Raw genomic sequence first — 26,151 nt, 5'->3', positions numbered from 1 at the left:
ATGAAATAATTTTTTATTACCAGAGTTGACCAAGAACACCGTCCTTTTTCCATTTCTGTTGAAGTCTCCCCTGATCTGATAGGACAGCTCTTTAGTGAGTAGTACTGCAATAAATGTCTTCCCTGAGCCAGTGTTTAAACAGACGATGGTATTATGATCCAGAGCTGCTTCGAGCAGTTCAACCTAGAAACATGGTGAAAAAAAAGTTATGCACTTCTTACCTAAGTACAAAATTTATAAAATTGGATTTTATTTTAAATCAGGAAATTTCACTATTCTCTAAAATCTTCCTCCAATAAATTTACGAAAAAAACCCCACAGTCTACGTCTTTATACAAGAATAACTCAAGAGGAATAAAATGCCTGCTGCTATATATGCTGTATTGTGTAAATATGTGTTGAAATGGCATTTACCCTTTCTTTAAGCATTATTTTTGTATACACAGAATAATTCTCTAGAATAACATGAATAACTAAACTTAGAGTAATCGTGGTTCTGCCAGTTCATGGCTGGACATTTGCAAACTAATCTAGGTTTCTACCCAGCTCACTAGGACAGACACATCCAAGTGAATATTAAAGAACAGTGAGGTTTTCAGAGGGGGAAAAAAGAAACTTCACAAATACAACTATCAAATCCAATTACCCAGCAGATGTTAGAAAAGAAAAGGACTATTAAGAATAAAAGTATTTTGAATGAGAAAATTAATCAGAAGTGGGAGGCTTGAAAGGGTAAATGAGTTTTATATAAGTTGTGTCAACTATATGCTAATTTATTCCATTTTAGTGAAGAATGCTCCAGTATTAGTGTTCGCATTAGTACCTGATATTTTCTTGGCGTATAAATGTTATCATGAATTGCTTCTTGTTGCCATGGCAGTCCAAAGAAAGGACCCATTGGTGAGGAAGCAGGGGTCATGAGCTGCAGGCCTGCCATGCTGAGGGGTTGCAAAGCAGGGCTTTTCATTCATCCAGTGTTTCTTTCATTGCATTTTTGTTCTAGCACAGCTTACTACAAAAGGGAAAAAGAATACCATTACACAACCATGCAGGGTTAAAAACAAAAGAAAGCACAGAAACAAGAGAAACATCAGAATATCATTCCTACGAGTCATTCAAATTCTTCCTATAATTGTTTTAACTTTTTCTTGATCTAAGAGGATCATTTTAGGAGTCAAGCATTCTGTACCTTACCCAGTGATTCTACATCTAGAAACTTGTCTTAAAGAATGAATCAGGCAACTGCACAAAGAGATGGACATGAATATTTGTTGTTGCATTATTACTTAAAAATAAGAAATAACTTTAAAATCTACTAGTAAAAAATAAGCTACATGAATTATGGTATGACTCTATAATTGAATACTTTGAATCCATTAAAATTATAACACATATCTATATTTCCTGACATAGAACAATGTCCATTATAAACCTTTAAAATATGTAAAGTATGATGCCTTGTTAAATACATGTACATATATAAAATATGTAAATATATAAATATATTTTGAACATTTTTGTATATTCTATGACGTTATTGATAAAATGATAATGTATGGAAGGCACTTAGCACGTGCCTGCACGAGGAAAGATTTAGACACCTGCTAAATTGTCACTTTATCAATAGCCCATGAACACAGAAGGCCTTTTTCTCAATTGACAACCTATTATAAATGAACAACTGACCAACTATTTAAATATATATCTTTAAAATTATACATATCCTAGATAAATTAAAACAAATGACACCACTCTGTGAAATAAAAATTTTTTCATGGTATCTAAGCATTTTCTATATTTCATATAGTTTTTCCCACAGATAAATTTGACAATGTAAAATGATAAAAACTGAATCTTTAAAATTCCTAACCTTCAAACAGAGGGTCAGGGATTCAAATATCTGTGTGAAAGCCTACCACTGGCTTTACTGTCAGCAGGACTTCCTCGCCCCACAGAAGGAAATTTCCTCTCTTGCACTGCTTTGGAGTGTTCATTGCTATTACTCTATGAAACTGGAAGAGAGAATTCAGTTCTTTGTTACTTAACAACCAAAACTTTTGAATCTCCGGACGTGTTAAGTAGAACACACAACTTAAGTTGTTGCAACTATTTCAACAAGAAGTCTCAAGTGTGGGGTCTCTTATACAGAAGCACAATACTGAATTCTAATTTGAGAAATTAGTTCTGTTGACAAGAATTCAACATTCAGCGACCATAAAGTATTATCTCAAGTAAGCAGTGCAGGGGCACCCCACTGCAGGAGCTGAGAGCCCAGTAAGACAGCACATCTGTGGGCCTAACAGCACAATCATGCTCATCATCTTTCCAGAAGGGAACAAGCAAAGCACCACAGAGTACTTTATGAGATAATATTAACCCATAATTTCCCTGGATCAAAGAGAACTATGTTCTTCATGAAAAATAATCTGCTAAATCTCTGCTGAATCAAAGCCCCAAGAGCCATTTCTTTCACCCTAGTACCCAAGCCTAGTATCCACTTTCCCAAATTCAGCAAGAACTCAGGACTTGCAGGCTCATCAGTTAAACTTTTTTCTTAATACAACTGCCAAGAACCCTATATGGAAGTCTATTTTACAAAGATGTCTGAGATCAAGAGGCCACTCTGAAGGCCCAAGGCTAAGACCTGCGGGTCCCATCACTGACCTTCCCACCTGGAATCCACTCTCGTGATACCTCTACAATTCTCCTTCATGACTACAGACTGCATACTGTCTAGGACTTTAAACCTGACCCTTCACTTTCACCCAACCCAAATGCTAATCCTAGACTTATTAAAGACACAGTAAAAGGTACCAAGAAACAAGTCTAAGTCCTGATGGTGGATGAAAATATAAAACAAAGGAGAAAAGAGGGCCGTGATGTAAATACCCAACACATCTTCTCCTACTTCCACAAACCAGGTATGTCCAGGAACCGGCAGCACTCCCTCCTCCCTACAACTGTCACCATTTCTTCTCATATAGATAACATTAGTAATAACAATAAATAACTGTAGAAAAATAGTCTAAAAATAAATTAGGAATGTTTTATGTTTTAAAGCTGGGGAGGGTATTCTTCAAAAACATCAATGCCATAAAATACAAAGAAAAACTACGAAAATGTTCCAGATTAACAAGACTATATGGATACACATGGACATAAAGATGGAAATAACAGACAGCGGGAACTCCAAAGGGAGGAAGGTGATAAAGGGGCACACGGCTGAAAAACTATCCATTGGGTACAATGTTCACTATTTGGGTAACGTGTACACTAGAAGTCCAATTCCTACCAGTATGCAATATACCCGTGTAATAAAAAAACACACACATACCCTCTGAATCTAAAAGACAAAGAGACTATAAAGAAACATGACAACTACATGTAATACCTGAACTTAGACTGGATCCTATCTGAAGGAGAAAAACGCCAGAAATGGAAAACGGAAAATATTGGAGGTATACTGTTGTGATGTTTTGACACACATATATGCAGTAAACTATAGTCAAGCTAACTAACATATCCATCTCTTCACATAGCTACAATTTTTTGGTGTAGTGAGAATTATTCAGATCTATTCTCTCAGCAAATTCAAGTATTCCATACACTGTTATCCACTATGGATCCCATGCTGTATGCTGGATCTCTAGAACTTACTCATTCCATGTAACTGAAACTCTGTACCCTTTCACCAACATCTACCCATTTTCCCCATATTCTACCTCTTCTCTTTTACTCTGTTTGTAAGAATTCTACTTTTGTCAATTCCCATGTGACATCATGCAGTATCTGGTTTTCTGTGCCTGGCTTATTATCCTTAGTATTATGTCCTCCAGGTTCATCTGCATTATTGCAGATGGCAGGATTTCCTTCTTTTTAGCGCTGAATAATATTCCTCCATGTGTGTTTGTATATTCCAATTTCTTTACCCATTCATCTGTGGATGGACACTTATATTGTTTCAATATTTTGGCTATTATGAATAATGTTGCAAAGAACATAAATAGTGATCTCATTCATAAAGGACATTACTGAATCCATTTTTAAAATGAGGTAACAGCAATGTTAAAATTCCCTGAAGTTGATATAACTCACTGTGGCTATGTAAGACAATACCCTTACTGTTAGGAAACATACACTGAAGTACTTAGGGGTAAAGACCTATGATACATGTAACTTATTCTCAAATGGTACAGAAAAGAATCTACATGTAGATACACACACACGCGCGCACACACACACACAGAGCTGATAAAGCAAGGGGGTAAAATGGGTACAGTACATATTTTTGTCCTATTCTTCCAATATAAATCTTTTTCATTTTCTGCTCAAATATAAATAAATACTTCATTCCTTTATGTATTCAAAAGCACAAGGACAGGTGATTAGAGGAAATACTCCATTTCCTCTACAGGTAATAGCCATGCTCAACTCTGCTTGGTCTCAATCAAACAGTGGCTCACTGAAGTCTTCAAGGATCCAGTTTTTTTCTTTTTTTTTTTTCACCAAGACTGAGACTCACTCATCACTCAGGCTGAGTACAGAGGTGCAACGATGGTTCACTGCAGCTTCAACCTCACAAGTAGCTGGGACCACAGGTGTGCATCACCACAACTGGCTAATTTTTTAATTTTTTGTAGAGACAGGGTCTCGCTATGCTGCCTAGTCTCTAGTTTCTTATTTTCTGCCATCTGCCAGTCACCCAAACCTAAGCTGATGGGCACACAACTTACTCTTGGCCAGAGGAATTGGTTCATGCTCATCCAACAGCAAAAAATTTAGAACTTTCATTTGATAGTTGAAGAGAAGCAGTTGTCTTTCTTTCCCTCTAAAGATGACTCATGAAATTATTAGCCCCATTTGCTGCTGCAATTACACTACGCAGACCCATGAAAACACCCAGCCTTAGGATGAAACCAGTACTGCAGACGGCAAAAATAAAGAACCTGGGTCACTGATGACATCAATAAACTGCTGGATCAACCAATCTCAAAGCCCAGCCTAACAAGGGACTTTCCAATTAACTGAGCCAACAAATTCCTTAACTGTCCAAGCTAGCTTGAGTTGAATATTCTGGGATAAAAGCAAACCAAATGACACTCTCTAAATCACTATTATCACTTCCTATAAAAGGTATAGGTAGAAAAGAGAAGAGGAAAGCAAAGAACAGATATGAACAGAAAGAAAAAAAAGGAAAGAAGGGAAAGAAAAAGGAAGGAAGGAAAAAGGGAAAGGAAGGGAAAGGAGAAAAGGAAAGAAAAGGGAAAGAGGAAGGGGAAGGGGAAAGGAAAGTGGAAGAAGGTGAAGGGAAAGGGGAAAGAAAAAGGAAAATGGGAAGGGGAAGGGAAAGGGAAAAGAAAAAGAAAAAGGGGAAGGAAATGGGGAAGGGGAAGGAAAAAGGGGAAGCAGAAAGGTAAAGAAAAAGGGGAAGAGAATGGGGATGGGGAAGGAAACGGGGAAGGAAAGGGGAAAGGGAAAGAAGAAGCAGAAGGGAATGTGGATGGGGAAGGAAAAGGGGAAGGAAAGGGGAAAGGGAAAGAAAAAGGGGAAGGGAATGGAGAAGGGGAAGGAAAAGGGGAAGGAAAAGGGAAGGAAAAGGGAAAGGGAAAAAGTCAGGGACCAAAGCAGAAAGCCATCAGGCCACAAATATTGAGATAATGAACAAGTACTGCAGCCAGATCCCAAGCAAGGTCAAAAGCTTTGTTTGTAAGGTAAAAGTCAAGGGTCTTTAGACACCAAGAAACCAGGGATGAGCTCTACCAAGAAGCTTCTAAGACTTTGAAAATTTTCACCTTACTTGTCCTTAGGAGTATTTTTTTCACTTTCTGCTATCAGTAAATTATTTTTGAAACTGCAAAGCTGCTTGTTTCAGAAACAAATTGAGGAAAAATCTGAACAGTTCTCCCTCTGCACAAGAGAGCGAGGGAGGTAGAGAGCGCTTCCCTGGCCTGCCTGTTTCCTCCTTCGCTTTCATAAAACCACAAAGGAGAAAACAGGCAGGACAGGGAAGCTGGCCCAAGACCAACAAATTCTATCTGGAAAATAAGCCCTGGACCTCCAAGGTTCCTCATGCCTGGTTTCACCTCAAGACACCAACTTCACTCAAGTATGTCAATCCTATTTCTACAAACCAGCAGGTAAAGAGCTTGGCAAAGGAGAAGCTGCAAATTCACTCAGTGTCCAGGCTCTGTTCCCGGCATTTCAAAAGACAGAGATTTTTTTTTTTCTTAGCAAACACAACATTTCTCATAAATGCCCCACCCCACCCCACAACTTTCACAGGGTTTAGAAAAAATGATAGGTAGCTGGTTTCTAAGAATCAATCTGAGAATAAAAGTGAAAAAAAATCAGAGAAATGAAAGGTATACATTTATCATTATTTAGACTCTAAGTAAAGAGAAAATAGATACCTTACATGGTAAAAATAAATATCAAACAATAAAGAAATACAGAAATAACATCTGCAACCAAAAATATCTGAAAAGAGTAAGGTTTCTATCAGTTTTCATAAAAAACCATGTGTAAGAAAATAATACAAACTATTGGAAGGGAATTCATTAAAAAGTTGATATTTAAAAACGAAATTAAGCAAAGCACTACTCTCTGTGATATCTAGTCCCAAATGCACTCTGAAAAGTGCCGTCCCCTACTCATGACTGCCTGACCTCTGCCACCTGTAACCTTACGTTCAGATTGTTGACCGGGCTTAGAATGCTATCCTACTGCTGCCTCACCACCATTCACCAGCAACTTCCACAACAGAAGAGTAATCCCTGTTGGCTGAAAGCCTACAGCATATTATGCATCCTCCCTGACTGACCAACTGTAAGTGTTTAATCCTGTATTTCAATCCTATGTGCTCAATCCAAGTGATCCTAGCAGTTATATTACAGAGGCTTGGGGTATAGTCTTAATCCATAAAATGTACTTCTGTAATTTTATATGAATTCTTATTTAGATAATTTCTCTTAACTCTTTTCTCACTAAAATATAACCAATTAGACTAGAATTTCCTTGGATACAGGAGTTGCATATCTTACCCTTACCTGTATTACCCACTGTACAGAACCACATCCAGGACATGGTAAACAAAACTGCAGGTTGTTAGAATGAAAACAATGTCCACCTGAGTGACACTAAAACCTCAAAGAGCTTCTATTTGCCTTTCATAATTTCTATCACAGATTTTTACATCTATTCACAGACACACATACACAACATACACATTATTCTTTTACTGGAGCACAGCTCCATAAGAACAAGACGTGAGTCTTATTCTTTGCACCTCTTAAATTTCCTGCTACAATATTTTGTATATACATTTAAGTAAATATTTGACAAACTGAATTAGAGACTCATGAATGTCCACAAAACAATATACAGAACAGAATCAAGATATATTTCTATTCGGTTTGGAAACACACATCTATCCCACTCCGACCAGCCCTGAGAGATGAGTGCAGGAGAGAGGATGTACAAGGACATAAAGAACAACAATTTAACCCTTCCAATTACATTTTCCATAAGGTTACAATGTTTAAATTAATTTTCATTCATTTAGTGGACAATAACTGGCCCCAGTAACGCCCTTTCTATTTAGGGAAAACAAATCCAAGACTAAAAAATCCAATAGGTAATCTGTAATATAAAAACAGGAAAACCTATCATGTTGCCAATTTTTACTTTCTTGGCATGTTTAAACAGATTTTTTAAACTTGGCCTTAATGAAAAGATCTGAATCCCTGCTGGCAGGTAAAGGTTCTAGTTTCACAGATAAACTGGCTACCATTAACTGCTTTCGCAGAGCCAAAATAACTCCACATGACTGTTTTTCAACTACAATTTTAAATTTCTGGTCAAATAACTTACCCTCATGAAACTAATGAGGTTGTTTCACAGTTTCCACATATTATGCACTTAGAAATACAGTCATGCACCCAATAACAATGTTTTAGAGACTGACCCCGTATAAGACTGTGGTCCCACAAGATTATGATACTGTATTTTTACTGTACCTTTTCTATGCTTAGGTATGTTTAGATATACAAATACCACTGTGTTACAATTGCCTACAGTACTCAATATAGTAACACGTTGTATAGCTTAGCAGCCTAGGAAAAACAGGTCATACCATATAGCCTAGGTGTATAATGGCTATACTGTAGGTTTATGTTAATTAAGTACACTCTATGATGTTCACACAATGACAAAATCACCTAACAATGCATTTCTCAGAAGATATCCAGTCATTAAGCAATACATGACTGTAACTTAGCAAAAGACAAGAAAGACAAGAATAAACTCTCTCCCTCTTTCCACATGATGAATCACAGATTTACCGTTTTAATGTTTGAGATCTCTGTGTTGCTGTTGTCTGAACTGCATTTTGACATTGTGATAGCAGTTTATTGGAAAATCACAGCATGCCCAAGCTTCTGCTCTAAAAATAAATGCAAAAATAGCCAAGTTTAAGATTTCTGTAAACTGAACAGAAACACATCTACAAGACAGCCCTATTGATATGAAGAGTTGAATAAAAGGCCATTATTTTGAATTAAATTTTAAACAAAAGGCATTTAGATTATTTTAGGATACCAAGGCTTACCCTAAAACAAAGAACAAGAGAATAAGCTACAATAGCATGCCTAATTCCCAGAGATCTGGGAGAAATACAAAGCTAGAGCAAAGTTCAAAAAAAGATTTCATAAATAAAGTCTAAAGATAGTACTTTATAGAAAAATGAAAAAAATTAGCTGCTATTTCCTAAATTCACATATACAAAAGAAATAAAGAAGGTCACCAGAAGAGGACTTGGCTGAGAAATCCAAATAACCCAGTAGTAACTCTTTAACACAGGTATGAAATTCATCAGCAATTCCAATTTCCCAAAATGAGATTAAAAATATAAACTCGAAGAGCAGTTACATCTACACTATACATTTTTATAGAATTCATTTATGAATAAAAAAATTCAAGAACACTGTTAAGAATGCTAATGTTGGGCAGAAATTTAAATTTGGGGTGGCTCTCTAAAAGACATAAATCGAAAACTAGAAAGCATAAAATGTAGATATAAAAAGTTTAATTTGATCAACAAATACTGATTTTGTTAGATTTGACACCAGACTTGGTTTGCTCTCAGGTCTGAGCCTTCTGCAATGCCTCCACTACCATAAGCTCAGGAAAAACAAATCGGCAGTGGCCTCTTTTTACTACTTCCAGTCCTCTAAAAGACATTCTCATGGAGGTTAAATTTCTCATTTCATACACAAATTTGTTTTGCTAAGAAGTCAACAAAGCCCACTGGGGCAACCTTATCACTACTTTAGCATATACATATTTACCTCAAAATGCTGATTCTAAGTTCTTTCAGAGTTTCCAAGTCTGTATTAATTCATACCCTAGGTAACCTAAAAACAATCAGAGAGAAATTTTAGAAGAGACAACTCATTTTTTAAAACCAACTTTAAGAAATGTTCTACTTTTTAAGATCCCTCATAAAATTCTTTATCTATTGGGCAATAAGACAATGCATGTCTAAAAGAACTGCCCTTTAAAATTGGGATATTATGTTCTAATACAGACAGGAAAAAAAACTTGTTAGTACAATTCAATTAGACAGAAGAGAGAACTCTTGGCATTAAATTACCTTTTCCCTCAGTAATACTTGGCTTTAAAAATACTTAAACACTATGATAAATCAGTATCATGCTGTATATGAGTGTATCTTCCTACCTCCCAATATGTCAGTGCTTGTGTTTTCATTTTTCTTCTTCTATTTTGTAGAGCTAGGTATCCCATGTTTCCCAGGTTGGTCTCAAACTCCTGGGCTCAAGTGATCCTCCCACCTCGGCCTCCCAAAGTGCTGTAGTACCGTAAGATTACCCAAATACCACTGTGTTACAACTGCCTACAGTACTCCATACAGTAACATGCTGTACTGAACACTGCAGATTACAGGTGTGAGCCACTGCAACCAGCCAAGGTTCTATTTTCTAAGGCTACCTCAGACTTCATTTAATTTTTAATTTCATTCTATACCGCCACCTAGCAGGATGCAAACACCATGCACACCAACATGTCCTCCTGTGTCACCCTCTAGAGATGATTTCCAATTCAGACTCACCTCATTCCTAGAAATGCCATAATCAAATTACTAAGTTGATAATCCTTTAAAGTTCAATGTAACTCAACTATTACAAAATTATTGCTAAGTTATTCAAGTTATTTCCATTGACAATTCCATACATACATTAGAAAGGTAGAATGTCAAGTACAATAACAACTTATTTTATACTGCTAATTCAAAGGAAAGGGAGGAGGTCCCTTTCCCCTTTTCTTTTCCAGAATTTATTTCTCCCTCCCTTTCAATGTATATGCATTTAAGTCTCCAGTCTTTTAACTTGGCTGTTTCCTAAGGACCTGAAAGCCATCTCTGAAATGTAATCACCAAGGGAAATAACACTCAATCTCCTGGTTTCCTAGGAGGAGATGGGCCTAATTTGTCACCTGACTCCAAAGTGTAAAACCTACCTCTAGTCATAAAAATGTGAAAAAAAATTAGCAATTTTATCTTGAAAATATGGATGTAATGGATTGCAACCATTTAGTTATATAAAACAGCAAGATTTCTTTCTGTCTTTGCCATGCCTTTAGTGACTGCCTGTGATGTGCACAGTAGTCTGATTTAATGTTCATTCGATAATAACATTATTTTCTTTCTTTTCTACCTTTGTGGAGCAATTTTCTGGGTTGGGAGATTTCGGTTTTAATTGTATTTCCCTAACATTAGCATTTTAATTTTTTTATTTTTTATTTTATTTTTATTTATTTATTTACTCATTTTTTTTGAGATAGAGTCTCACTCTGTCGCCCAGGCTGGAGTGCAGTGGTGCAATCTCTGCTCACTGCAAGCTCCACCTCCCGGGTTCACACCATTCTCCTGCCTCAGCCTCGCAAGTAGCTGGGACTTAAGAGGCGCCCGCCACCTCGCCCAGCTAATTTTTTGTATTTTTAGTAGAGATGGGGTTTCACCATGTTAGCCAGGATGGTCTCGATCTCCTGACCTCGCAATCTGCATGCCTCGGCCTCACAAAGTGCTGGGATTACAGGCGTCAGTCACCATGCCTGGCCAGCTTTTTTATTTTTTAAATATAGCCTAGTTCTCAAATAGTATTCATACCAAATAATAAAATTCCCTTTCTTAGAACTTAAATACTGGAGAAGCCCTAAAATATGTTGCCCAACTACCTGGAGGAGTTTTTAAAAATGAAAATGAAAGTGGGCAAACAGCCACACTGAAAATGAATTCACACACAGAATCCAAGTTGTCTGAAAACAACTCCTACCTGCTTCCCTTTGCTAAGTTGCAGAAGAGAAAAAGTCTCGGATGTTTTTAGCTAACTTAATGAGCAAATTGATGCTCTTGCCTCTTAATACTAATCTACACATTTATATTTGTATATATACTTACGTATACATATAAACATGTATTCAATGTACATATTTGTCGCAAAACACTGATTCTGAGTTTTCAGTGACATCTATACACTATCACTCCGTTCTCATGTATACCCACCTATGCAGGAGGCACTGAGTAAGGCAACTGGGGATACAGGAAGCAGCCTCTTTTTTTTTTTCCTTTGTACGTATCTTTCTTTTAAAAATTATCTTAATGCCAGCAAGCAGTTCAGTGTCAGAATACCAAGGTTTAAATCCAGACTCCACTACCTTGCTAACATTGTTTCCTTGCCTGTAAAACAGAAACACCTGACTATTACGAGGATTACACAATATCTTAAACTAGGTAGAGAGAAAATAAAATGCTTGGAACATACAAAATCCATAGTACCTCTACCTAGAATCCATTTTTTAAAGCATAATTATTAAACTCTCAAAATTTTATGAAACTCTTAAAGAAAACCTAAAGTGTTTCATTAACCCTAAGATTTGGCATAGAAAATGCATTCTCATATAATGCATAGAAGATTTTATACAGAATTTATAGCCAGATTAACCTGAAAAAACACAAACTCCTGAATAGGGGGGATCAGGAGATGCTACCCCCAACTATGCCACTTTGGTATATTGATTATTTTGAGCTGAAGGCAATTAAGAACCAACAGATTCAGGAAAAGTTCTACACCTTCCCTCTTTCTACTTAAAAGTAAGGCATAAACTCCCCCTTCTTCTACACCAGGAAGAAAACAAGAACAATCCTCACCACAGCACAGAGAGGTGGCACCAAGATGAATGTGCATAAACAAACCTTAATAAATAACCCTTTTCGACCACTGGTTTCCTCCGTACACCGTCTAATCACCTTCCCACAGTTTACCAACCCTAGAAATCTAAACTTCCCCTCCTTTGTCCTTTCACCATTTATCACTCTTTGTTAAGACGGTACATGAGCCTCTAAATCTAAGTGTTTCTTTGGGATTTTACTTCTTTTCTTTGAGCCCCTGTGCACACAAAAATCTTAACATCAATACAAGCTATAGACCTCTTCTCCTGTTAATGTCTTTTGTTAGTTTAATTCACAGATCCCAGCAATAGAGCCTAAGTGGGTGGAGGAAAAGTTTTCCTCCCCTACATTCCAAACAAGCTAGCCATTATGAATTTATATTAAGATGAAAATCAACACAATTAAATCACAAAATATGGTATATAACGTAAAGTAAATTTAAACATTTTGTATTCACTAGTTCTCTTGAAAAACAAAAAAGATACTGTGTGCTATTTACTGGGCGGACAGACATCACTGAAAACATTATTTCACTGAATTGTTTCTCCAGCAATAAAATGTTCCACAGAGAAACAAGAAATAGTAACAATCATGGATGTTTTGAAAATATAAAAAAGAAATCAAAAGAAAATATCCAACATATCTGCAGTATATAAAACAAGTATTTCAAGGCTTTATCAACTACTATTTAGTGAATATAGACTATGAAAAGATTAAGGTCAAACCAAGGATTAAGAGAATAAAGAGAAAAAAATGAATAATAATTTCAAGAATTTAAACACTGGTATCTTTACATATTTAAATACAAAACACAGAGAATTATTTATATTTTTACTTTTAATTATCATTTGTCTTTTTAAAAAGTAATTTTTTAGTTTACCCTAACACTATGAGTATGAACTTTACATTTGTCATTCTTAAAATTCGCTGCACATTAACCTAGTCATTACCACATACAAAAAAAAAACTTCATATAGAAATGCTCCCTTCGGCCGGGCGCGGTGGCTCAAGCCTGTAATCCCAGCACTTTGGGAGGCCGAGACGGGCGGATCACGAGGTCAGGAGATCAAGACCATCCTGGCTAACACGGCGAAACCCCATCTCTACTAAAAAATACAAAAAAACTAGCCGGGCGAGGTGGCGGGCGCCTGTAGTCCCAGCTACTCAGGAGGCTGAGGCAGGAGAATGGCGTAAACCCGAGAGGTGGAGCTTGCAGTGAGCTGAGATCCGGCCACTGCACCCCAGCCTGGGCGACAGAGCAAGACTCCATCTCAAAAAAAAAAAAAAAAAAAGAAAAGAAATGAAATGCTCCCTTCATCATTACCATTTATAAGAGCTAAGAAACACTCCCCACCACCAATCTATGTATCTAACAATGAATGAGGGAATGGTTTGGTAAACCCTGGTTCATCTTACATGGTGAAATTCAATTCAGCCATTTAAAATGGTACGTTTATAATGAACAAAAATGCTTACGGTGAGAGCAGCAGCAGGCAGACAAATGCCTAGACAGACAGCGGTGGGTCCCCGGTAAACTCCCACCTTCAAATCAAAGACAGTTTAAAGCCTGAAGGTCAAGACACACAATATTTTTTGTTTGTTTTTCAAGAGAACTACAAGTCTCAGATAAATCCAGAGACCGGATTGAGAACCTGTCTTCCCATTTGGCACACTTTCCTCTGACTGATCCTCACCCTTCACCTATCTTACATAGACCTACATTTCCCTAATTGGTTTTTTTACACTGTCATGCCCACCTTCAAGTGGTGCATTTAACTTTTTTTTGCATACTCACAAACCAATCAGCACGCACTCCCCTATTCTGAGACTGTAAAAGCCCAGGACCCAGTCACACTGGGGGAGAAACTACACAACTTCGGGTGGAGAACAACCCCCACATCCCCTTTCTGCTGAGAACTGTTTCATTGCTCAATAAAATTTATGTCTGCCTTCTTCACCCTTCAGTTGTCAGCATATCCTCATTCTTCCCGGATGCAGGACAAGAACTCAGGAACCGCCGAACGTGGGTATGAGCTGTAACACAGGTAGGCTGGGGCATGACTGGCCTAGCCACTAGCTGAGCCAGGGTGCAAGCCAGGTGTGGCCCAGGCAGGCCAAGTGGGAGGGTAGCGTGGCCAAGCAAGGCCTGGACGGGGGTGTCACCAGCCAGAGGTCTCCGGCTGGTAAAGTGACTGAGAAAAATCCTGTGTCAATGGCTTTAAATGAAAAAGCAGAACATTTTTATTTACAGTAAGACTATGATTATGTCTTAGTTAAAAACTAAACGAAAGGAAAAAGGGAGGGAGTGAGGGAGGATAAGAAAGAAAAGGAAGACAGGAAGGAGAGGCGAGAGAAAGTTAGTTTACCCAAAAATGAATGATGAATTACTTGGATGAGTAATTTATTTTTTCCTTTAAACTTTTCAGCATTTTAAATTTCCTACAATTTGAACATGCAGAATTGGGAATTGGAAAACAAACTTTCAAACTGTGGATGACTTGTGTGATGATAAGCTAGAGATACACAATTCTGTTTTAGGTAATGAAAACATCCTCCCAGCCGTGTGCAGTGGTTCACACCCAGACACCCAGCACTTTGGGAGGCCAAGGTGGGCAAGTAACTTGAGCCCAGGAATTCTGAGACCAGCCTGGGAAACATAGCAAAACCCCATCTCTACTAAAAATATAAAAATTAGCCAGGTGTGGTGGTGTCTGCCTGTAGTCTCAACTACTCAGGAGGCTGAGGTGGGGGAATCGCCTGAGCCGGGGAGGCTGCAGTGAGCCATGATCACACCACTGCACTCCAGAGTAAGACCCTGTCTCAAGAACGAATGAATGAATGAATGAACGAATGAATGAAGTAAAAACCTCCCCCGTTAAGGCACAAAAGGTGGTAACATTTACCTGAGTATCTCAGTGGGAAAAAACACACACCAACTGTTTTTCCTCTGTTCTCACACAACACATAAAATTTCTGTGACCATATGTGTGGGGTTTCTCCCCAACAACAAGCAAAGCAATCAATTCTGCAGCAGACACCAGCGGGGTGTCTTCTACTGATAACTGAATTCCAACATCATCTACCTGGAGATAGCATCAGATCCCACAGGTTGAGGGCTCCAGTCCTCAAGACTTCCCCCACCGTTCCATGTCCATTGCAAATCTCAGATTATTTTTTGCCAGTGCTCCCGACCAATCAATTAACTGGGGTTCCCACAATGCCCTCCTAGGATTTAACTTGCTAGACCAGCTCACAGTCCTAGGGGAAAAACTTACTTATGTTTACCAGTTTATTATAAAGGATATTACAGGCTGGGTGCAGTGGCACACGCTTGTAATCCCAGCACTTTAGAAGCCTAAGATGGGAGAATCGCTTGAGGCCAAGAGTTCGAGACCAGCCTGGTCAACACAGCGAGACTCCATCTCAATAAAAATAAATTAATTAGGTAAAGGATATTACAAAGATCCAGATGAAGACATGCACAGGGTGAGGTATGGGGAAGGGGTATAGAGCTTCCAAGCCCTCCCAGAACAAACTGCCCTCCAGGAACCTCCATGTGTTCAACTCTCCAGAAGCTCTCCAAACTCTGTCCTTTAGGGTTTTTATGGAGACTCATTACCTGAGCATGATTAACCTTCAACCCCTCTTCTCCACCAGAAGTTGGAGGGTGGGTCTGAGTCCAAACCTCTAATCATGCCTTAGTCTTTCCAGTAAGCAGCCCCTGGGATTTTGAAGCTACCAGGAGCTACCAGCCACAGGTCAAACATTAGCATACAAAAAGACATCACTTTGGAGATTCTGAAGATTTCAGGCCTTGTATGCCTAAGAACAGGGTAGAGGACAGACGAAATATATATTTTACAGTATCGTAGTATCTATAATTTAAACCACAAATTCATTAGCCTTCTTTTCATGCATTACTCTATCTGAACCAAATAAACTTCTGGGTTTCTCTAAATCTGTAACATAAATATATTATGTTTAAATTTCAACATAATCATGCCTAAAATTAGATTTGTCCAAAATTGAAGCTGAACACAAGTCAAATACCATCTTAACAAATTCCACCCACCAAAGAACTCCATATAAGAAGCGTCTCTAGGCTGTAAACCAAAGGTCCGCTTGCTGCTTGGAGTACTTCTCAGAAAGATGACATTTCAACACATCAAAACAGCAGATACACACCCCTCCCCTCCAGTTACCTATAATGACATTTGCCCTACAGTTTTGTTTCAAGAGACATAAATACTTAACACATCAGTAGTTTTCAAGGTGAGTTTTAAGACTGATATTTGATTCCAAGTTTCTGTACTTCACTTTTTTTTTTTTTAGAGACAGGGTCTCACTGTGTTGCCCAGGCTGGAGTGCCGTGGCTGTTCACAGGCACCATCATAGCACATTACAGCCTCGAACTCCTGGGCTCAAGTGATCCTGCCATCTCAGCTTCCTGAGTAGCTGGGACTACAGGCACATACTTTACTCTTAAAGCTGTGCAACGAGTGCTAGAATTTTATTCAATTCATGACTATCCTCTGCCTTTACACCAAGAAAGAGCATCCACTGGGAAAAAGGAGCCACAATTTTCTCTATGTCAAGCTGTTTTAAGATACGTAACGTGAATACTTAAATACTAAAGGGAGGTCAATCCAGAGACAAAATGAACATAAGAGTTAAGATGGATGTTTATTGAGACAGGAAAGCAAACATATTAAAAGGTCTAGGCAAGAGTGTAACGCAGTCCATCATCATAGCTTCTGTGCAACATTTCATGTTATCTGCCTTTCCTGTAACACCAAAACAAGTGTGTACCAACAGAGTTCGCCACCTCTCACAAACCCTATCCCTCAACTTTCCCTAAAAACCTCTATCACTTTAGTTTCCTCCCCTCTCATTTAGCACACGTGGGCTATCTATACCACCCAAATCATCATGGGCTTAATTATATTACTGCCCCATGTATCAGCTGTTATTGCCATTTCCCTCAAGAGTATTAAGATCTTTGAAAGATAATCTCATACTATACTTACATTCCTATTACATAGTTTATGATTTGTTTGATTTTCATCTTATTATAAATTTGTAATGACTAGATAGTTTGGAATGTAAGAAAGTATCCATGAATAATTTTTTATTAATTAATTCAAAGTTGAGAATAAGCTTTATTGATCTAACCTTAACAACTATTGAATTAAAGCAGCTTTTTATAAGTCAAATACAACACTCAAATTAGATACTTTCTATAGTTAAAAGACTTTAAACAACCCAAATTATTTTAACAAGCTTAATATCCTCGACCTTGGCACCCAAGCCCAAAAGAGTAACTTAAGGCTAACTAGAAACTGTCAAATCTAGAGAGGCACCAGTTAGTACAATGATAATTTCGATATTATCTGACTATACCCATCCTAGTTTTCTTAGGTCACTTCCAACCACTATAAAATTCTCTTCCATATTAATGCACACTAATCTGACTCTAACCTTGAAGATGTTTCAGAAACAATTTTAAAGTTTTTAAAGTTACAGGTGTTAACTGGGAAAACCCAAAAACTCAAGATATTATTTCTCAACTTTAGTTTCTCATTTTAGAAACTGTATTTTGTAGGCTGGGCACAGTGGCTCATGCCTGTAATCCCGGCACTTTGGGAGGCCGAGACAGCTGAATCACTTGAGGTCAGGAGTTCGAGATCAGCCTAGCCAACATGATGAAACCCTGTCTCTACTAAAAAATATACAAAAATTAGCCGGTGTAGTGGCTTGCACCTGTAGTCCCAGCTACTCAGGAGGCTGATGCAGGAGAATCGCTCGAACCCAGGAGCCAGAGGTTGCAGTAAGGTGCAATCACGCCACTGCCCTCCAGCCTGAGAGACAGAGCAAGACTCAGCCTCAACAACAACACAAAAAGAAATTGTATTTTGTTAGGTTTAAAATTCAGGTGAAACTCTATTGAATGTCAACTAATAAATGTAGAAGGAATGACAGAAAAGTCCATTTTTAACCATCGCATTAGTAACTGAAGCAATAATCATTAATGGATGCTAAAACCACTGGGTGAAAGTTGCTAAAGAATATTTACATAGTCTGAAAGCTTTTCTGCAGATTACCTACTAATTACAAATGAAAACTGGTATTTTTATCAGTGGAAAAACCTGATAGATACCCCTTTAATCCAAGTGACAAAGCTAAGATCACCAATATTGGGACAAACTGACAACACCTACCTCATGTAGTTTTCCTACTAAAAGTACAAAACTTGAATCTATTTTTGCTGAGGGAAAGAGGGGAACAGAGTCTCACTCTGTTGCCCAGACTGGAGTGCAGTGGCACAATCATAGCTCACTGCTACCTCAAACTCCTAGGTTCTAGAGATCCTCCTGCCTTGGCCTCCCAAAGTGCTGAGATTACAGGAGTGAGTCACTATGCCCAATGCCAAAACCTGAATCTAATCATAAGGAAACATAAAACCTAACCTGAGGTTTCTTTTACAAAACACTTGGCTTTATATGCTGAATTGAAGTATGGTTTCAAAGATGATGTGCTAATTCATGCATAGCAGACGAAGAATGTGTTATTTATGGAAAGTTAGAGACATTTAAGGCACTATTACATTTGGTATCACTACTACAGAGACCAACTAAGATAGCTGAACCAGTATAGATAATCTTCCTTGAAAACTTGTCTGTAAAATATTGTTCTCAAGCCCTCTTTTCCTTCATCCTCCATTGTATTACTAGACCACACATTTCAATATTAATAATTTGGGGGCTCACAATATAATCTAATCACATTAAGACTACTGCATGTTAAAATTTTCTCTAATACACACACTTAAAAGAAAAATATCACCTAAATTTTATCAAATGCCAGTCGTGTATCATAAGAGTTTAAGAAACTCCTTTTTTTTTCCTCAAAACCTCAAGAGGCAAACACTGCCGGGCGTGGTGGCTCAAGCCTGTAATCCCAGCACTTCGGGAGGCCGAGACGGGCGGATCACGAGGTCAGGAGATCAAGACCATCCTGGCTAACACAGTGAAACCCCGTCTCTACTAAAAAAATACAACAAAAACTAGCCGGGCGAGGTGGCGGGCGCCTGTAGTCCCAGCTACTCGGGAGGCTGAGGCAAGAGAATGGCCCAAACCCGGGAGGCGGAGCTTGCAGTGAGCTGAGATCCGGCCACTGCATTCCAGCCTGGGCGACAGCGCGAGACTCCTTCTCAAAAAAAAAAATAAATAAATAAAATAAAAAAGAGGCAAACACTACTATGACAGTTTATAGACAAGGAAGCTGAGACTCAGAGACGTGCCATATGCCCAGTGCTCCTTGGTTATAAAGTTGAAGAATCAGGATTTGAACCCTGGTCTCTCTGACACCAAACACTTGCTCTTAAGTATCCCTACAAAGTTATGATAAAACACTAATATTCAACTTTGCAAAGTGGAAAGAGCTTAAAATATCATGAATCAGAGCAACTGACAGCGATGGCTGGGCAGCAGGATGCGTAAGAGGAGGACAGGCTGTGCGTTCATCATGTTAATCTCACCTCCCAGGATGTTACCAAAAGAGGAAAGACAGAAATCCTGCAATCTCGAAATATCTCAGAGGACTAAATACGACTACTACCTCTCTTTTTCCCTTCAAACGGGGTCATTTATCTAACTTCTTAATCAAAGAACCTTCCTACATCATGTCATAGATCAGTTTTTAAACTAAAAGTCTTCTCTCATTATTCAAGTTCTCTAAGTACGGTTTTTTTTTTTTTTTAATTCTGAACTGATTAACTGACCTCATTTTCTAATCCTCAAGAATTGTTCAAATGTGTTGTTAAAATCCCTGCTTTATTGCATACATTGAGCTGTCAAAGAAAGAACAAGCACAACAGAGGTAGTCTGCGCCAACAAGGAGAAAGTCTGCAATACAGTAAAACTCCCAATTTTGACAGCTATTTTCTCCTATGATTCTTAACACTTCCCTCAGTCTGCAACGTTTCTGTGCACACAATCATACGTACCTCACAAAGCAAAAAGGACCAAGCAGCATGATTTGTCCAAAAACATAACAGTAATAATCTTTTTAAAAGCCTTAATATGCAAGCAATATTCTCCACAAAACTGTGTTAGCTTCTAAATATTTCAAAAAGTATTATGAATTAACTTATTCACTTAACAAATCTGAGTGTCTCCTATATGCCAAGCACCATGTCTGGTAATGAATATGCATGAAGAATCTAATCCTTACTATTCTATAAACCTTAACACAGTCAAGAACATGTAATGCTATTATAAGCCTCAAAAAAAAAAAAAAAAAAAAAAAAACTCTAAGGCCAAACTTAAGCCTGTCACGTCTTACTTCTAGTAACAGTCTTGCTGACATCCTCAGACAATGTTTTGTGGCATCTTCTCAGTCACTTATTTAAAGTGTATATTGCGGTCACTGCGTGTTAAAGGAGTACCAACAATTCACTGACAATTTTAGATGAGAAAGCCATTTCGTACTCAGAATTATTTTAACAAAGGCTTTATTACGTAACTGAAAATGTCAATTTCACCAGCTACATCTCAAAAATAATGTTTTTCTTTCTGTATGAGTTCATCAAGTATACACCACGATACAAGCAGTCTTACTTTTTAGATCAACACATGTTCCTAAAAACTGGGTGAAAGGGCCAGGTGCGGTGGCTCACGCCTGTAATCCCAGCACTTTGGGGGACCAAGACCGGCAGATCACGAGGTCAGGAGATCAAGACCACCCTGGCTAAACACGGTGAAACCCCATCTCTACCAAAAACACAAAAAATTAGCCAGGCATGGTGGTGGGCGCCTGTAGTCCCAGCTACTCCGGAGGCTGAGGCAGGAGAATGGCAAGAACCCAGAAGGCGGAGCTTGCAGTGAGCTGAGATCACGCCACTGCACTCCAGCCTAGGCAATGCAGCGAGACCCCGTCTCAAAAAAAAAAAAAAAAGACTGGGTGAGAATTCCTACTTGGAAAACCCTCACTGCCCATGTTGTCCAGAGAGCTTATTCCTGAATGGATTGTTATTCAGCATCTGTCAACAGCCTGAATGAGACAACTGATATTCGAGGGACACCACCTGAAAGAAATTAATGAATCAAACCACTGGAACAGTGAACACCTGTATTATTAAAGCTTTTCTATTATGCCTGAGGCTTTAATCCAGTTTCTCTAAAATGGCATGTGAAAAAATGTTTCTCTATCATTTGTAAAATGTAAAACATTTTCTCCATATATTGCTAATGCTATTTAATGTAATAATTTAAAAGACTGATTACTCTTCATACAAGAGAAAAATCTGCTTCTCCTAATTGGTATGCTTCCTTTTATTAATCAACGTGAGTTACATGCAGGCACTCACCTTTCCTTGCCCCAATCATTCATCTGATTCTCTGCTCTACATACTATACTACCAACCTTTACCATTTTCATAGTACTCTAATACTTTCCTAATATAAGACCATTTCAAATCCTTTCTCAAAATAGACATCATAAACTATTAAATAAATGTACTAATACTAGAGTCTTAGCAGAAATTTGGAAGAACTGAAAACTAGCCATCAAAAAATCAAAAGGCCCAATCCCCACAGGCTAAGGAGGTGGAATACCAAGAAAATAATGCAGCCTCAGAAGACTACAGTCATTTGGCAAGTGGTAAATTGCAAAGAAACCTGTGAATAAGAGCTAGTATAATACACACATTGGGCTTTTGGGATGAACTAAGCTCTTGAATGTCCAAAAACCACAGCAAAAGGTAAACAAAACAAGTCACTTGGCTCCAACTTTCTCTTTATACAAATTAAACAAAGATCTCACCAGTATCTTCCTCTGGCATTCAATAAAGCACATCATTCCACGTTTGATCAGTTTTTTGAATACCCACTTGCCAGACACTATGATAGGAACTAAGATCATAAAAAGGAGTAAATCCTGGGCTTCAGAGAGATTAGATTTTACTGACAGAGAGACGTTTTTTGTAGGAAATTATCAGTTTGAAGGAACCCTAAGAAAACTAATACTGCAATAAATTCTGAGTCTAGTGCTTTGATGATCAAGAAACAATGTGACCACTTTGAGGTTATGTCTAAAAGAAGGGAAAGCATGGACCCCAATGAATTATTTGTATACCTATGTTCACAGCACCATTACTCACAGTAGCCAAAAGATGGAAGCCACCCAGGTGGCCAAGGACAGATGAATGGATAAACAAGATGCAGTATATTCATAAAATGAAATACCATTCAGCTTTTCCAAGGAAGGGAATTCTGACATCTAAATCATCACAGATGAGCTGTGGAGACACTATGCTGGGTGAAAAAAGCCAGACACAAAAGAACAAATACTGTATGATTCCACTTATTTGAGGTTTCTCGAGTAGTCAGAGACAGAACATAGAATGGTAGTTCCCTGGCATTGAAGGTAGGATGGAAAAAGGAGTTAGTGCTAATGAGAACAGTTTGAGTTGGGAAAGACGAAAAAGTATGGAGATGGATGCTGGTAATGACTAAAAACAATGTGAATGTACTGTATGCCAGCTAGCTGTACACTTAAAATGGTTCAACGTTATGTATACTTTACCATGCCAAATAAAAAAAAGAACAACTATCTGAAATATTCAAATAACCATTCATTCACCTGAACATTTAAGGCTAGACACAGCTTCATTCATTCTGCAAGTCTTAACTGAGGAGTCACTACACGCGATGCAGCCCTGAAATCCACTCGGAACAGTAATGCAATACAAAGAGCGTGCCTGCAAAGATTCTGAAACCAAACCAGGATTCGATCTCGGCTCTGCCACTTCGAAATTCCTAACTTGGAGTAATAATCAGGGACTTTTAGTTTCCTTGCCTGTAAAACAAGGGCAATATTGAGTTGATCGCAGGGTCACGGTAAGGATTAGAAGAGAATGTATGTAGAACCTGAAACATCTTGGCACATAACAAGGAAGCACTCAATAACATGTTTCCCTTATCTCCTTTGCCATGAGCAAGTGGAAATGTGACCACGACATGGTAGGGTCGCAAGTGAGAGAATGTCTACGAAATACCTACCTTCTCAAATGAAACAAGCTCCTCACATGTCAGATAGTGGTAGAGAATAAAACATCGCAACGCCACAAGTCACCCTCTATAGAAGGTAGCACTACAAGTACTGTACAACCCACTATGTGACACCACAAAATCACTGTCAAATAAGAATCATGAGCCACATCAAAAGAAAATGTCTTCTAAAACCAAGACAATAAAGCTCAATAATAGCAAAACCACCCTGTTACCCAACTCACACACTGAGCCACCGGCAAAATACAGCAGTCAGGGCTCACCCTTCAAACATGAGATGGAAGCACAAAAAGTAAAGCAGGCCCTCACTAAAAAGGATTGTAGGAAAATGTCTTTTCTCCCCACATAAAAATGGACTAACTGTTCTTTTCTTAAAACAGCATTTTGGTGCCATGAGTAAATCTATAAACATATGTTACCATGATCAATGTTTACAGTGACCATGTTAAAAGCAATCTTTAGTTTTTTGTTTTTTTAATCTATTGAGTTTTATGGAATATGCCCTAAAATGAAGTTTTGAATGTATATAGCACATATTACATATAATACACACGTGCCACAGGTAGCCTTAAAGTAGACTTTGCAAAATAAACCGGCTATTCCAGAACCTAATTCCCAAAGATATCAATAATATCGAAAATTACTATTCTTTAGGACCTGGCTTATCCCGAACCCATCTTTTAGTAAACTGAGTTTTTTGGTAAGGATGTATATTTTTATTTAGAAAACTTAACGCTTACACCAAGACATTTTCAATATAGCTAACCTGTTTTAAAAGCACATTTTTAACAATATTTTCCGAGTTACTTAACTCCTAACCTGAGTCGTTTTCCACTGACTCAAGACAAGCACCACGAAGACACCTGACAATCAGGATTGTAAAGATTCAGAACATTCGAAGACAGAAGCATAGACGTCCAAGTGATCCTCGTTCATCAGATGAATGTTTTTAAAATCTGAAAGTCCTAAGAACACTTACTTATCGTGTAGACCAGTAACGTGTCCCTTTAACCACAACTCTCTCCACAAAAGCACTGAGTGAACACTACACACCAAGGACCCTCCACTCATCTCCACGTTTCCGCAGATCTTCAGGATTCTAAGGACACACTCAGTGGTTTGCTAGCTCTGACCTCCAGGCAGAGCCATCAGGGCGACTCAGCTTTTCTGGACAATCTACATAAATCTGATGTGCTAACTTAAAACATACTCTGATTTCCCCAAAATCAAAAACCCTGAAGAAAGGCTCCTCCGCAGGGTCTGGGCATGTTGGCACAAAAACATCTGAGGGGAGAGGAAAAAGAATGGCCTCGGCCCCGCCCGCCCCCCCGGGCTCCGATCTGGTCCCCTGACAGTAATCACACAGGACCCTCCCGGGAGGGACCTAGAGCCCGACTTCGTCCCCTCCGAGCGCGGCGCAGCGGCCCCATCACAGGAGGGCCCCAGGGTGCTCCGGCTGGCAGGGCGCGTGTCTCCACCTCCGCTGTTCCTGCGCCACTTTCGCGCGCGTGACGGGACCTGTCAAGAACCCCCTGGCCTCGCCAGGCAGGGGAGTGGGCAGGCGCCGGCGTCCCCCACCACGCCACGGAGGTCCGGAGAGTCTCCCAGGGCTGCCTCGCGCTGAGGCGCGGGGGTGGGCAGACACCGGGTCCACAGGCCGCGCTGCGCGGGACGACGAGGCAAGCGAGGCCGCGCCCTCCACCAGCACCCGCCAGGCCCGGACGCGCGGCCCGGGCCCATGGCCGGCACGCGGGCCTCAGCGCGGAGGCGGGAGCGCGGCTGGGCTTGCCGCTCCCGGCCCCGGACACAAAGCTGCTCCGCGGGAGCCCGCCTCACCTGCAGCACGGGGCGCCGCGGGCCTTCGAGAACCATCGGACCCCGCTCCGGCGCGCGCGTCACAGCCCAGGCCTCCCGGAGCCGCCCGGCGCCGCCGCCCCCGCCGCCATTTCCTCGCGCTCGCCGTTGCCTCGTCCCCGCTGTCAGGTTACTCCATTCACCTGGGCCTGCAGCAGCCTGCGCCGCGCCTCCGCCTCGACCCCTCCCGCCGGCCCCTGCGGAGACTGCGCAGCGCCCGGCTGGCCCGCAGCCTGCGCACGGCCCGCGGCAACGGCGCACAGCCGCTTGGAGAATCCCACTGGCGCCCGCGCCGCCCCTCCGCGCCCCCACGCTCCGCTCGCCCCGTGGCGGCATGAGAGCGAGCCTGTGATTGGACAGGGCCCAGCGGTGAAAGGTTAATCCCGGCCCCCCAGCCATTCAGGAGCAGGGAGACAGCGGGTGTGTGCGCCGAGGCCGAGGCGGTGTTTGCGGCCCAGTGCCGAGACTGGACCCTAGTGGCCTGGAGTCTTTGGGGCCCTCGGGAATCCGCGGGCCGAGGCCGGCTAAGTTTGGCTGACTATCTCAGCTCTCGGAATTCGACTGCCTCCATTGTTGCCCCTTCTGGCACCCACAGACCGTAACGTGGCCGTAATTGTTCCCCAGAGAGCCTAGCTTCTCTCTGAGCACCTCCCTCCCCTTTTTAAAGTACCTTCCCACTCGCCTGCGTTTCCCCGCGTTAGTGGTGCGGGGGCCTTCGCATTTGGGGAAATAACAAACACCCACTTCCGCCCCCCACCCCAACTGGGATCCCCAGATAATGAGAAATAGACGGTGGCCCTCTGTATGTACACTGATCATTTGCATAGGTCGGAACCACCCACCACATCTCGTAGCTAGGAGTTAAAATATCGGTGGGAGTTACATAAGTGACTGGCTTAAAGAACATTGTCTTAATTTATCCCCAAATGTAGACATCTGTTCGGTGGACTCCCTGATAGGCCGGTTTGCTCCAGGTGAGGTGTG

General features: G+C 40.0%; 1 protein-coding gene across 6 annotated transcripts in view; it reads right to left on the bottom strand.

Moving 5' to 3' along the window:
* The window catches only part of LOC105467479 (dicer 1, ribonuclease III), a 72,022-nt gene extending 46,573 nt beyond the window's left edge, over positions 1-25,449 (bottom strand). For 3 of the 6 annotated variants that reach the window (XM_011717094.3, XM_071099654.1, XM_071099655.1), the window contains exons 1-5: positions 25,150-25,449; positions 9,345-9,410; positions 8,340-8,440; positions 824-1,012; positions 21-183 (exon numbers count right to left, since the gene is read on the bottom strand). In XM_011717094.3, coding sequence (XP_011715396.2) covers positions 21-183; positions 824-967 — 307 coding nt within the window. In that variant the 5' untranslated portion in view covers positions 968-1,012; positions 8,340-8,440; positions 9,345-9,410; positions 25,150-25,449. Of the gene's footprint in view, positions 1-20; positions 184-823; positions 1,013-1,870; positions 2,013-8,339; positions 8,441-9,344; positions 9,411-11,578; positions 12,948-25,149 lie in introns of those variants that run through there. The other 3 variants (XM_071099653.1, XM_071099652.1, XM_011717096.3) reach the window with 3 other exon arrangements.
* Between the last annotated feature and the right edge of the window lie 702 nt (positions 25,450-26,151).

This window comes from Macaca nemestrina, chromosome 7 (genome assembly GCF_043159975.1).
Source record: "Macaca nemestrina isolate mMacNem1 chromosome 7, mMacNem.hap1, whole genome shotgun sequence".
NCBI classification, from domain to species: Eukaryota; Metazoa; Chordata; class Mammalia; order Primates; family Cercopithecidae; genus Macaca; species Macaca nemestrina.
This window is presented reverse-complemented; position numbering and strand designations above follow the sequence as displayed.